This window comes from Emydura macquarii, unplaced genomic scaffold, assembly GCF_026122565.2.
Source record: "Emydura macquarii macquarii isolate MOO-44397 ecotype Brisbane River unplaced genomic scaffold, CSIRO-AGI_Emac_v2 contig_3114, whole genome shotgun sequence".
Taxonomy (NCBI): Eukaryota; Metazoa; Chordata; order Testudines; family Chelidae; genus Emydura; species Emydura macquarii.
The window spans coordinates 1605591-1618643 of NW_027133251.1; the positions used below are offsets into that span (position 1 = coordinate 1605591).

Here is a 13053-nt window from a genome sequence, read left to right on the forward strand (position 1 = left end):
ATACAGATATAAGACAGCTGGTGATAGGATTACTATACATTGCTGTAGAATACGGAGAAGGGAAAAAAATTCATACAGGCTATGGCACTTGTTTGTAAGTAAGATGTCAGCTAGCAGCATTGCAGCTTGCACTAAACACATTAGCCTGACAGAACTCTTCAATTTTTCCCTCCACAAGTGGACAGTTATGGGTGTCTTCAGAATCTTGTTGGGTTTCTTTAGTTTACTCTCAGAAACATTATGTATCAAGGTAATATACAAAATAGTTTTTTCAAAGGAGGCTTATAATGGGGAACAAAAAGTACAATTCAAATGGGCAGCAACCATCTTGACAGCCACAGGCAGATTAGGACTGAGAAAATTCAGATCTCATTAGAAACCACTGAAAAAAATTAAAAAGGTTCAGAGTTGTTGCTGCTATTTATTATGAGCCAGACCCTGTGGTGCTAACTCAGCTTTTGTTTAGTCCTTTCTCAGGCAAACTCTTTCAGAAAAGACCAAGCAAAAACTTCAGCTAGATCTCTCTCTTTCTTCAGCTTATTCTAACTATATCACTGCAGTTTCCCTTGACACACACATTGACTGAGCACTAATTCTGTCCAGAGATGAGATCTCGTGATTAATGTCTCTTCAAATACTTGCTCTGAACTCACACGGTTTGTTACTGCAACTTTTCTTTCAATTCCCAGATCTGAACAATTCATAAAACAGTGGGCAATATGCAAAGAGGCTGTTTTCCATGATATGCTCATATTAATGCAGAAACAGTTTGTCCTCTATGTAAAAGGGCAGTAGATAGAGCAGTGTGTAATTAAGATAATGATTTCTTGGCTTCAGAAATGCTATTAGCCAGACTATTTTCTGAAATTCATTGTAATTGTTCTGCAGCTAAAAAATTAACATATTATCATGCTGCTTGTTAGGAGGTTTTAACCCCTTGGAAAAAGAAAAGTTTTCAGAAACTCACTTTTTAAACCATTTTAACAATTAATCCGTAGGTGTGTCCATCCAGAAAGAAGTTTACTCTTGGTTCCTTGCTCTTCTTGAATAGTTGAAGTCAGACGGTTCCTTTTAATGAACACTAGGGTGGCAAGGTCTATGGACATTTGAGAATTTGGCAAGAACACACTGCCCAGATAAAGTGGAGGTCATGGACTGCTCGTCCCTGTCTGCCCACAGGCTGTGCATGTGCTCTGGCAGAGATTAATGTCCGTACAGACATTACAGACTGCATCCTCAAATCCAGCAAAGCCTGACAGCACAGGTTTCAAGTGGTTTGCCAGATCCAGGCCTTAATCACCACATTATCCCAGTGAAATGAATACGGACACATGAGGGCCCAGATCCACAAGGTACTTAGTTGCCTAAGTCCCAGTTTTTGGCTCTGCTGAGACTCTCAGAATTCCCCCTCAGCTGCTGCCTAACCTCAACGCCAACGTTTTGCAGCAAGGGTTCCCTAGGCTCCTCGGTTTCTGCCGCATGTGCCCTGTTGTCCCGCTCTAGTTGTCCAGCACTTACCTCCTATCTAAGTCCTAGAACTACCCATGGACAGAACTAGGAGCAATGGTCTCAAGTTGCAGTGGGGGAGGTCTAGGCTGGATATTAGGAAAAAGTTTTTCCTAGGAGGGTGGTGAAGCACTGGAATGGGTTACCTAGGGAGGGGGTGGAATCTCCATCTTTAGAGGTTTTTAAGCTGTGGCTTGACAAAGCCCTGGCTGGGATGATTTAGCTGAGGTTAGTCCTGCTTTGAGCACGGGATTAGACTAGATGACCTCCTGAGGTCCCTTCCAACTCTAATCTTCTTTGATTCTATGGTTCTATGATAGTGTGAGGACAGGTGTTTGCCCACCCAACTCGTGTGCAGGACCCGCTCTGGTAGGTGTGCTCGGAGTGGAGCAACTTCAACAGGAGAGTGAAGGAGAAGCACATCAGAATATCCAACAGCTCAGCAGAGGACTCGTCTCTGCTGCAGGCAGGGGGCTGCGAAGCAGCTTGCAGTGGCCATGGCCCCATCAGCCGTGTTCTGGTAGCTCTGCCCTACAAGCCAGATACTAGCTAGAGGTCCTCACCCAACTGAAGGCTCTGTGGCTATAATTGTCATAGACCCCAAAAGCCAGCTGAGGAGAACTCTGCATGTCTCAGGAGGTGGACAGGGAACAAAGTTCCCTCTCAAACTAACAGTAGATATTGTTTATATTTTCAAGGCTCTATACAAAAAAGAGGGCTGGAGACTTCCATTATTTAAAAAAAAAAATAGATTAAATTAGACCTGCCATTTCTCCATAGTCATGGGGGCAGGGACTCGGGGGCAGAGGTGGTATGCCTCTTAATTTCTCTCACTCCAATCTCATTTAGCTCTGTGCCTGCATTCAGCATTCTGGGATGCAGTTTGTACAAAAACCTTTCTACAAGATTCCAGTCTATATAGATTCTTATAGGCCCCAGCTGCGATTGGCCGTGTTCAGGCACATTGCAGTGACCCACCGGGGCTTCCCATGGGCACTGGAGTCCACCTCCGGGGATCTAATCGAAGGACTGGAGCCTGGAGTTGCATTTTATTGTGTATTCTGGGAAAATGACTAAAGAAGACAACCATAAAATAGATAGCAGTGATGTGAAGTAAAACAGGTTTCGCTGAAATGGTTTTTACCTTGTAGATTTTCCCTTCTTCAGTGCCAACGAGAAACAAATAATCTATCTTCTTGTGAAAATCAAAGGAAGTTCCACAACCTATTTGAAAGAGAGAGAGACAGCTGTCAGGAAGATGGCTATGATATCAAGCGTCCGTTTCCTGGTTAGTGCACAAATTCCATCAATGAAGGTTTTGAAAAATTAATTTTTCATATTGCACTATTACTTAGAGACCCCCCCATTGAAATTGGGGCCCTGTTGCCATATGTGCTGTATAAATACATAGTGAGAGATAGTTCTTGCCTCACAGAATTTGCAATCCAACCAGACAAAGGGGGGGAGGAGAAACAGAGGCAAAGATGGAAAGTGAGTTGGCAAAGGTCACAGGCAGAACCCAGGTCTCCTGAGTCCCTGTCCTGTGCACTAGCCACTAGGTTATACTGCCTTGTAAGCTGGTCATAGAAGTCAACCAATGAAGGGATTTGAACTCATGGTCTTTGGGGATGCAGAGCACCAGCACATTGCGTAAGTCACTCACTGAGTCAAAATAACAGGTGCATAATGTTAGGCTCTCGTTCCTATATACAGACACTGAAAGAATAGGTTCATGTTCACAATGCTGAGCAGCTCCCCAAGAGGGCTTTCTATACAGAATGTAACAATGCTAACTGTTCAACATCAATCACATGCAACAGAAAACAGAGACCTCTCTTCAAACACTGCAGTTGAAAAGCAGAAGGGCAGACACAAAAACTTAATCAGAAATGCCTGCCAGATGAACTACAAAGGCAACGGTTTCTAAGGTTGGCTCCAGTGCCGTAAATGCACACGTTTACTCCAGCATATTTCTACTGGTCGCTAACTAGGACTCATTCTCTCTCTTTCTTTGGGGTCAAACTCCAGCCACACAATTCAAGTCTCTCACACAGCAAGTATAGGTCAGGCCTTTTTTTGAAAATGCTTCCACATCTTCTCTAAGATTTCAGCCTGTAGCCCAAACTGAGCCTTCTCTTCCCTGTACAATTTCAAAGATGCTTCTAGGTATTCCAGAGCAGCATTAGATGGCGGCTTCTCCCCTCCTCAGCAGCACAGTATATTAAAAATATCTTGTCCCCGGCCTCCACTATGTTCCTGCAGAATATCTCATCAACTCTGAAATCTCAGTTATTTCAAGACTCTACATGGTGTGGGTGCTGGTGCCCCAAAAGACCTGATCACTTCTGCAACGTCTGCTGCCCTTGACAATAACAATAAACCATCCAGGTCAGAGGTAAAACTGGTGTGTATTAAAGACAAGGGGGTTTTTCAGAGTCTGGTTCAAGGCTGTGGATTTCATTCCTGGAGGAATTTAGAACCACAAACCTTGGCACTTTCTGATCCCAGTGAAGAACTCACTAGGACTTTGCTTTCTTCCTTAGAAACACACAGTGTATTAATTTAACAAGTGTCTTTAAAAAAAAAGACCACACACATCTGACTTCTCCTGCTTGGAGGCGAATGGAAAGGAACGCTTACATGACACATACTAGTCTCCTGGTTTATTTTTAACTCTGGAAGGCACTCAGATAGCAGGGCGATGGGCATGATATCAGAACCTAAATGTAACCGACCTGCACTATTTCAAGAACAGATCCTTCACCAGGATGGCCTTAAAGAAAAGGAAGACAATAAGTTCCTCTCTCTCCAGCCCCGCCTTGATAGCTCTGGACCCAAAGATGTGTCCTTTGTTGAAAAGAGGATTGTGGCTTCAGCCCCGTGCGGTACCGGGACTCGGGGTTTCAGCCCCGCAGCTCCAGGCTTTAGCCCTGTGGAGGGTGCTGGGACTCCAGGCTTCGGTCATGGGGACCCGCGCCCCCCCTGAAATTGCTCGTGGCACCCCGAGTGAGAACTGCTGCTCTAGGGGGCACAGACTTTACTACCCCACCCCATGCAATCTGTCCCTGTTCTGTCTCTCTACCCACCACTGGCCCCTTATCCCAGTTCCGTTCTCTTCACTTCGCGAGTCCCAGTCTCCACTCCTTAAATGTCTTCTCCCAGTCCCTTTGCCCAAACAGAAGTCTCCTCCCTCCACATGCCCAGTGCCCCCATATCCCATTCCCGGCCTCCTGGACTCCAGCCCTTCCTAGTCCCCACCCCAAGTCTCCTTGCACAGCTAGTCCCAGTTCCCTCCCTCACTCCCAGAGCTATTTCTCCCCCCATCATGCACATTCCCCCATCTGTCTGATTTCCAGCCCCAATCTCCCTTCCTGGGCTTCTCATTGTGGACGCCAGAACCGGGGAGAGGAAGGGGCCATGCCCACCCACTTTTTAACATGGCCTTAGTAGCCTCAGGTGAACACGGAGTGGCAGGAGGCAGCACCGCCAGCCTCTTCCCGCTGAGGTGGGGTGCTGAGGTGGGGTGCTGAGGTGGGCCCCACCCGCTGCTCCTCCTCTTCCCCCGAGGCCCCGCCCCCTGGCCTGGCTGGTAGCCAGAGCCAGGCAGTGATAAGAGCCACCCCGTGAGCCCAGGCTGCTGTGGGGAGCCCCAGATCCTCCACCTGCCCTGGGCAATGTGCCCCAGGGGCGGCAACATGGGCCAGGGGCTGCTCTTGGGCACCCAAGTCCCCCGCCCAGAGTAACTGGAGAATCCGGAGATCCCCACCGTGGCCCGGGCTCCCTGGGCAGCTCTTACCACTGCCTGTCTCTGACCTCGGGGGGAAAGAGGAAGATTAGGGGTGGGGTCACAGAAAGGGGCGGGGCCTCAGGGGGAGAAGGATGTGCAGTGGGTGGGGCCACGGAGAGGAGCAGGACCTCATGGGCCCCCCCACACACACACTTCTACTAAGGTTCTGGCACTCCTGCTTCTCATCCAATCTCAGTATCCTTGCCTGTCTCAGCTCCGTGTCCCAGCCAATCCCAGTTCTCGTTAGATCTGTCTGCCCTGCCCCCGTCTCCTTCCACCACCCCACCAGTTCCACCAGTCTCCTTGCCTTGCCTTGCCTTGCCAGTCTCAGTCGCTCTCTCTGGCTCCTCATGCAATTCCACTTTCTGTTCCCATCACCCATTGGATCTCTCTCTCCACCCCCTTGATCCCAATCCCAGTCTCTGCCCCCTGCCAGCCTCCAGTCCTAGGATCCTTGTCCCAGTCTATTCCCCCCCCCCCCGCCCTCCCCACAACACTTAGCTCTGGTTCTTGTCCTCTCTGCACATGAATCAGATAGCTTCCTCCTCCATTCTGCCTGGGCCCAGTAGGTGGGTTACTGAGAGGACAGGAGAGAAACAGGCTCCCTCCCCTCAGTTCAGATTCCCTAGCCACATGTCTGCATTGAGCAGCCATTACAGGGAAAGTCTGGCTTTGCTCCTCTAGCTCTTGAACGGCGCACCGTCCGTTGCTCTGCAGAACGGAGCATGAACTGTCTGGTCACACAGTGGAGCTGTGAGAGGCTCAGGCACACTCAGGGCGGACAGAATTTTTAGGGATTTTAGCTGCTAAACTCTAGTAAGTCTCTACTCAACATATGCAAACTGCAATTTTTCGTAAGCTTATAACTTGGCTGCCAGCCTTGCCCATAATATTTAGTGGAAGTTTTTGACAATCTGTTTCCTGGTAATGTTAACACCTGATAATATAAAAGCACCATGGAACATCATAACACACTGGTTTACCTTGGATATCTGATACTCTGACTCACCAGCAGCATGTATCAAAGTAATTCCCACTCACAAACCTATTACGCCCTCTACAAATTGCTAATTCTGAAACCTTCTTAAATGCAGAGGGAATTTCCTTCTGCAAACTGTGTAAGGTTACGTCTTCTCTGACAAAAATAGGGATGTTTTTAGAGCAAGACAGCTAACCCAGCTTAGTTCTCTTGCTGTGAAGTTTTAATGGAGACAAGGAACTGGTAGTTTTTACATCATTGTAGCTAGTTGAGGTTAACCTTAGGTGAGGGGGAGGTAGGTAACATTGCTGATCTCGACTAGCTACATCAAGACAGAAACAACCTCAGCTAGGTCTGCAATCGGAGATGTGGCTGTGGCACATGTAGGTATACCCAGGCTAGCTCTAATCTAGATGGCTCAGGTACCAAGAGCAGTGAAGTCACAGCAACATGGGCTGCACAAGCTTGCCTGGGACCCTGGGTAAGTTCTCAAGCAGCTAGCCTGGGGGAGCTCAAATATGAAATTGCAGAACTACTGGCTACAGTTTGTAACCTGTCACTGAAATCAGCCTCTGCACCAGATGACTGGAAGGTAGCTAATGTAACACTAATTTTTAAAAAGGGCTCCAGAGGCAATCCTGGCAATTATAGGCTGAGACTACTTCAGTACCAGGCAAATTGGTAGAAACTATGGTAAAGAACAGAATTATCAGACACATGGGTAAACACAATTTGGATTTTGTAAAGGGAAATCATGCGTTTCAGGTGGTCAACAAACATGGGGACAAGGGTGACCCAGTGGATATGGTGCACTTGGATTTTCAGAAAGCCTTTGACAAGGTTCCTCACGGAAGGCTCAAAGTAGTCATGGTATAAGAGGGAAGGTCCTCTCATGGATCAATAACTAAAAGACAGTAAACAAAGGGTAGGAATAAATGGTCAGTTTTCACAATGGAGAGAGGTAAACATGGATGTACTGAGACCTGTACTGTTTAACATATTCTTTAATGATCTGGAACAGAGGTTGAACAGTGAAGTGGCAAAGTCTGCAGATGATACAAAATTACTCAAGATCATTATGTCCCTACCTGATTGTAAAGAGTTACAAAGGAATCTCACAAAACTAGGGTGACTGGGCAACAAAATGGCAGATGAAATTCAGTGTTGATAAATGCAAAGTAATGCACATTGGAAAACATAATCCCAACTATACATATGTAATGAAGGGTTCTAAATTAGCTGTTACCACTCAAGAAAGAGATCTTGGAGTTGCCAAAGATAGTTCTCTGAAAACCGTAGTTCAATGCACAGAAGAAGTCAAAAAAGCTAATAGAATGTAAGAAACTATTAGGAAAGTGATAGATAATAAGACAGAAAATATCATAATGCCACTATATAAACCCTTGTGCGCCTACACCTTGAATATTTTGTGTCCAGTTTTGATCACCCCAACTCAAAAAGGATACAGTAGAACTGGAAAAGGTTCAAAGAAGGGCAACAAAGGTGATCAAGGGTATTAAATTACTTTCATATAAAGAGAGAACAAAATGATTAGGACTGTTCATCTTTGAGAAAGAGGGATATGATGGACATCTATAAAATCAAGAACGGCGTGGAAAAAGTGAATAGAGAAGTGTTATTTACTGCTTCCCACAATACAGAAACAAGATGTCACCTGATTAAATTAATAGCTTTATACAAACAAGAGGAAGTACTTTTTCACACAACACATAATTAACCTCTGGAACTCATTGCCATGGGAGGTTGTGAAGCCCAAAATCATATCAGGGTTCAAAAAAGAACTAGATACGTTCATGGAGGATAGATCCATCAATGGCAATTAATCAAGTTGGTAAGAGATGCAACCCCATGCTCAGGGCAACCCTAAACCTCTGACTGCCAGAAGCCAGGAGTGGAAGATAGGAGAGGATCCCTCTAAAATTGCCCTGTTCTGAACCCTCCACCGTGACACACTGTACCCCACGTACACCCTTATAATGTAATTTGTGTATCATCCATGTTCACCCTTCCAGTGTAACTGTGTATTGTTTAATGCAAAGGGTGCCGTGTACGGTGTTTCTGGCACGCTCCTGGCACACTGAACATTGCTGCTCTGGTAGCATGTTTCCTGCAATGTCACACATACGTACAGATACGAAACTCTGCTGTGTCCTAGCCCCAAATGTGTGTCTCACATGCCTTGAATAGATGCAGACAAGCACAAAGCTGAGAGTACACGCCCCGCAGAGGCACACATATAAGAACAATGGATTGGCCTGAGCACCAGATAAGACAATGCTCATTTGATTCAAGTGAGGAAATCATGCCCATTGCTGGCATGGCTGATCACCTGACCCCAGGGGGTGTCGAGGAAACTTGTTAAAAGAGAGAGGCGTCTTTCTCTCGGGAGCTCTCCCTTGGAATCCATCTACACAGCAACATCGAGGACACTGATACCTGTCCACAGGGCGGTGTGGGGATCTAGTTGCACGAGGCATTGCGGCCAGCTGTGGGTAAGCTAACCTCACAGACTGAAAAGTTACTGGAATATTAAGTTTAGTTTAGGATGCGAGTTACCTTTTAGTTAATTGTGGTCCAATCCTTGATTCATATTAATCTTATAATCACTTAAAACCTTGCTGTATAGTCAATAAACTTGTATTTGTTTTATCTAAAACAGTGCATGTGGATTGAGTGTGTGTAGAGACTTCTCTTAGAGTGACAGAGCTAGAGCATATCAATGTCTTTGATAAATTGACGGACAAATGAGCTTGCAAGATACAGTACAGAGCACTGAACCCTGTAAGATGGCAGCTCCTAGGGTTGCATCTGGGATTGGGGGTGTTTGCTGGGGTCAGTCCTATGAGTGGCTGGCCAAAAGCGCTCCTTCACTAGGTCAGGAACCGATTACTTGCAGGAGGCTGGGTGTGGGCTGACCCAAGAGTGGGTGGTCCACACAGCAAAGGAGAGTAAGTTGGGGCCCAGGAGAGAGGAACTGAGGTGACACAGTTACACACACCAGTCCAGATTAAAGGAGGGAATGTCACATCCACCTGAAGCTCTGATACGGGCCACTGTCAGAAGACAGGACACTGGGCAGGATGGACCACAGGCCTGAGCCAGTACAGCAACTCTTATGTTCTCACGAGCTAGCTAGATTGAAGCTCATGTGGGCATACCAGCCCTATGATCACACCGTCACCTGCAGTAAAGACATAGCCTGAGAGTCAAACCTTTTCCCAGATTAGCACCCATCATCTCCGGAAAGACTCTGCATTTAGGCCATGTTTACACTGCCACTTGTGCTGGCAACACGTTCGTCGCTCAGAATTCTGAAAACAACACACCCCTGAGTGACATAAGTTTCATCAGCACAAGTGGCAGTGTGCACAGCATTATGTGAGCAGGAGAGCTTCTTCCACCGACGTAGCAACCACCGCTCATGGAGGTGGCTTTATTGTGTTGATGGGAGGGTAGACATGGCCTTAGATCAGCTAACAGGTAAGAAGATCACACTGTCTTTAAGAGTCTCTCTCCCCGTCACCTCACCCCGGGTGAGCTCTCTGCTTTAATGAGAGGTTTGGTGTCACTAATTATCAGGATGCTGAAAACTTGGGCTCATACCAATTGTGTGCAGCTGCAGTCCCTCGGGTCCTTCCATCGTTGTTCCATCTACTGACAGCTTGATGACATCTGAATGAACCAGCTCATTCTGCAGGCAGAGGAGACTTCAGATTAATAACCGGTGACAATACAGAGACTGGCATTGCTTGGAAATGGCACGTTTTCTTGAAGAATTTTAAAAAGCTGAACATAAAATTATTTTTCGATTCGTGCCAGCAATTGGCAGTTTGCTAAAGCTGTGTTTTCCTTAATGAGAGCTTTGCTTCACTTCCCCAGAAACAGAGCCTCTAACACTCATAGGATGTACTGGCATGTCCTGGGTATTTGTCACAGAAGGTCACCCCTGTGCACACACCCTTCTTTCTTGGTCCAAATTTTCAAACTTGGGCGAGACAACTCTATCATTTACGCACCTAATTAAGTGGCCTGATTTTCTGCAGAAATCCAAGTCACTTGGAGCTCTTGTTGACTTCAGTGTCTCTTCAAATCAGGTCCATGTTAGGATGGGCACCACCCTCCCCAAGAGTAAAAAGAGAGACACTCAGCACGAGCAGAAGGTTTAGGAAATGAAGGCCTCGGTCTATCTAGTTATTAAAGTCTGCTTCAGTTTCTCCATCAGTAACATGAGGATAATAATAAATAATAATAATATTTACTTGGCAAGATCAGCTTCTGCTTTGCGTCACACCAGTGTAACGGAGAGTAGAATTTGGGCCCATGTTTGCACAATGCTATTTTAATGCTGTGATTGTTAAAGCCTATGAATTAGCACCTTGCCTGTTCTTTAGAATTGCCCATTGAGGTAACATGCAGCTTAACATTCACCGTTTGAGAATCAAGTGTCAGCAAGACACAGGTAGGTGTTTCCCCCTCAGAAATAAATGCTACATATATTATTGTTCGTATTATGGTAGCGTCTAGGAGGCCTAGTCACAAGCCAGGACCTCATTGTGTTATGCACTGTACAAACACAGAACAAAAAGACAGTCCCTACCCTACAGAGCTTACAATTGGGGTGTAACAGAGACAGACAGACAGACAGATAGATGGGGAAATACAAGGAAATACACTGGAGCATCAAAATGTAACCTCTCAGCACAGGGTGTCTGGTCCCTGTCAGAGCCACACTAAGCCCAAAACAGAATGCAGGGAGATAAGGAAATTCTGTTTAACACAATCATTCCAGGAAAATTTTGCTGTAGAAAAGGTGAGAAAAGACACTAGGAACATTTGTTTCCTGGGCCATTTCCCTAACTTTCGAAACACTGAACCCCTAGGGCCCTCCACCCTTTTGGATCACTTCTAAATTTGTCTCAGGAACTCCAGAGGTGATACCGCCCTACTTGTAAGTCGGGCTCCTTACAGGACCTAAGAGTTACTTCTCTGTATAGTAGCTGGAGTTCTCTGAGACATACTGTCCATGTGCCATGCACCACATGTGTTTGAGATCATAGTCAGCAGTGTCTATTGGAGCCATGCCTGTGTCCTGAGTATACTCGTGTTCCCATCAGATGACCACCCTCATAATGCCTATGGTGTGCAGGTTTGGGCATGAGACCCTAAATTCCCTTTCTGACCCACAAACTTCAGAAGGGTCCCTAGGTAGATAAGTAGGAGATCGCACCCCACTGTGCTGCGAGTCTAATGAGATTAAGAGAATTCCACCCCGAAAGGTGGGACTGCTGAGGCAGACGTCCTGGGCTGGGGTGTAGGAGCAGCAGTTAGTGCCGAGGAGACACTGGGCATGCGGAATGGAGGAACGTTTAGCACAACCGAAAGTACGGGGGACTCCAGCTCTTCTAAAACCTGGAGATCTTCCAGTACCATCTACTTCCTCGGTAACAAGACAGAGATGCAAACCTCTGCACTACAGCATGGAATGTCAGGGGTGCTCGGGTTGATGGAACCAGAACCAATGTCCCCAGTAGCATCCCAGCAATCACTGCCAAGGAAGGAGTTGCAACCAGTGCTGCACTGACCCTGAAGATACAGCCTGGGCATAGCCTGGCAGTTGGCAATCTCTTCTCTCTAGTCTATACATCTCTGCACTCCTCTTTGAACAATCCCAGTTCCTGATTCGGGTTGTCATGTTGCCTTAGAGAGGGTCTGAAGAGGTGATGTAGGCAGGTTTTTAGCAGAAATTTGGTAAAAGAACTGCTTCTGGTCTGTCCACTGCACAGTCCAGCTGACTCCGGCTCACGGAGCTCAGGCTGCAGGGCTGTAAAATTGCCATGTAGATGTTGGAGCTCAGGCCGGAATCCGGACTCTGGGACCCCACAAAGGGGGAGGGTCCCAGAGCCCAAGCTCCAGCCTGAGCCTAAAGGTCTACACAGAAAATGTTAGCCCTGCCATCCGAGCTGCACAAGCCTAAGTCAGCTGACCAAGGCCAGCTCTGGCTGCGCTGCAGTTCTTTTATTCCAGTGTAGATGTAAGCAGAGGAAAGAAATGTGCGGACCCCCAGCAGGCACAGGCCTTGTACCAGAACCGGGCCATGAATTGACACTCTCAATCAGAGGTGGTGCATTCTGGAAAGCCGTGGAGGTGGACTAGATGGCTAATCTATAACTGGGCTGTCTCTTCAGCAGATGGAAGGCCTGTGCAGGGGATGAAATGGGCTGTTTTAGTAAAATGGTCCACTACTGTCAAAATTGCTGTAAATTTGTTGGATTCTGTTAATTCTACAATAAGGGCTACAGTGATAGCTGTACAGGGTTGAGATGGGGTGTGCAAGGGCTGGAGGAGACCACAGGGCTTGTGCTATGGTGTTTTAGCACAGGCACAAATATCACAGGAGGCAATGAATGACTGTATCGTGGGGTGCATCGAGGCCACCAAAACCAGCAAGATATTAATCATTCAGTCTTAAAGTGCTGCAAGTGTTCTCCTTCAGGAAAGTCATGGCATAGTTGCAGGACTGCAAAACTCTCTTGAGTCCCAGGGAAACATAGATGCCGTCCCTTACATATCTGATCCTGTCCCAGGACTTATGCAGTTGCTTGTGGATAATGACTTGTTCAGCAGAGGCAGAGCATATCAGTATGAATATATCCTGGTGAAGAACTACGCTGAGAAAGTTACAGGATATGAGAATGAGGCCTGGTCCCTGGCTGGTACCTTATCTTCAAGACAGGGCATCAATCTTGCCATTATTGGTTTT

General features: G+C 46.7%; 1 protein-coding gene across 1 annotated transcript in view; it reads right to left on the reverse strand.

Moving 5' to 3' along the window:
- Positions 1 to 13053, reverse strand: part of DNAI1 (dynein axonemal intermediate chain 1) — a 245842-nt gene that overhangs the window by 117139 nt on the left and 115650 nt on the right. Inside the window, exons 15-16 of the mRNA XM_067530888.1 lie at positions 9897 to 9984; positions 2651 to 2730 (exon numbers count right to left, since the gene is read on the reverse strand). Coding sequence (XP_067386989.1) covers positions 2651 to 2730; positions 9897 to 9984 — 168 coding nt within the window. The remainder of the gene's footprint in view (positions 1 to 2650; positions 2731 to 9896; positions 9985 to 13053) is intronic.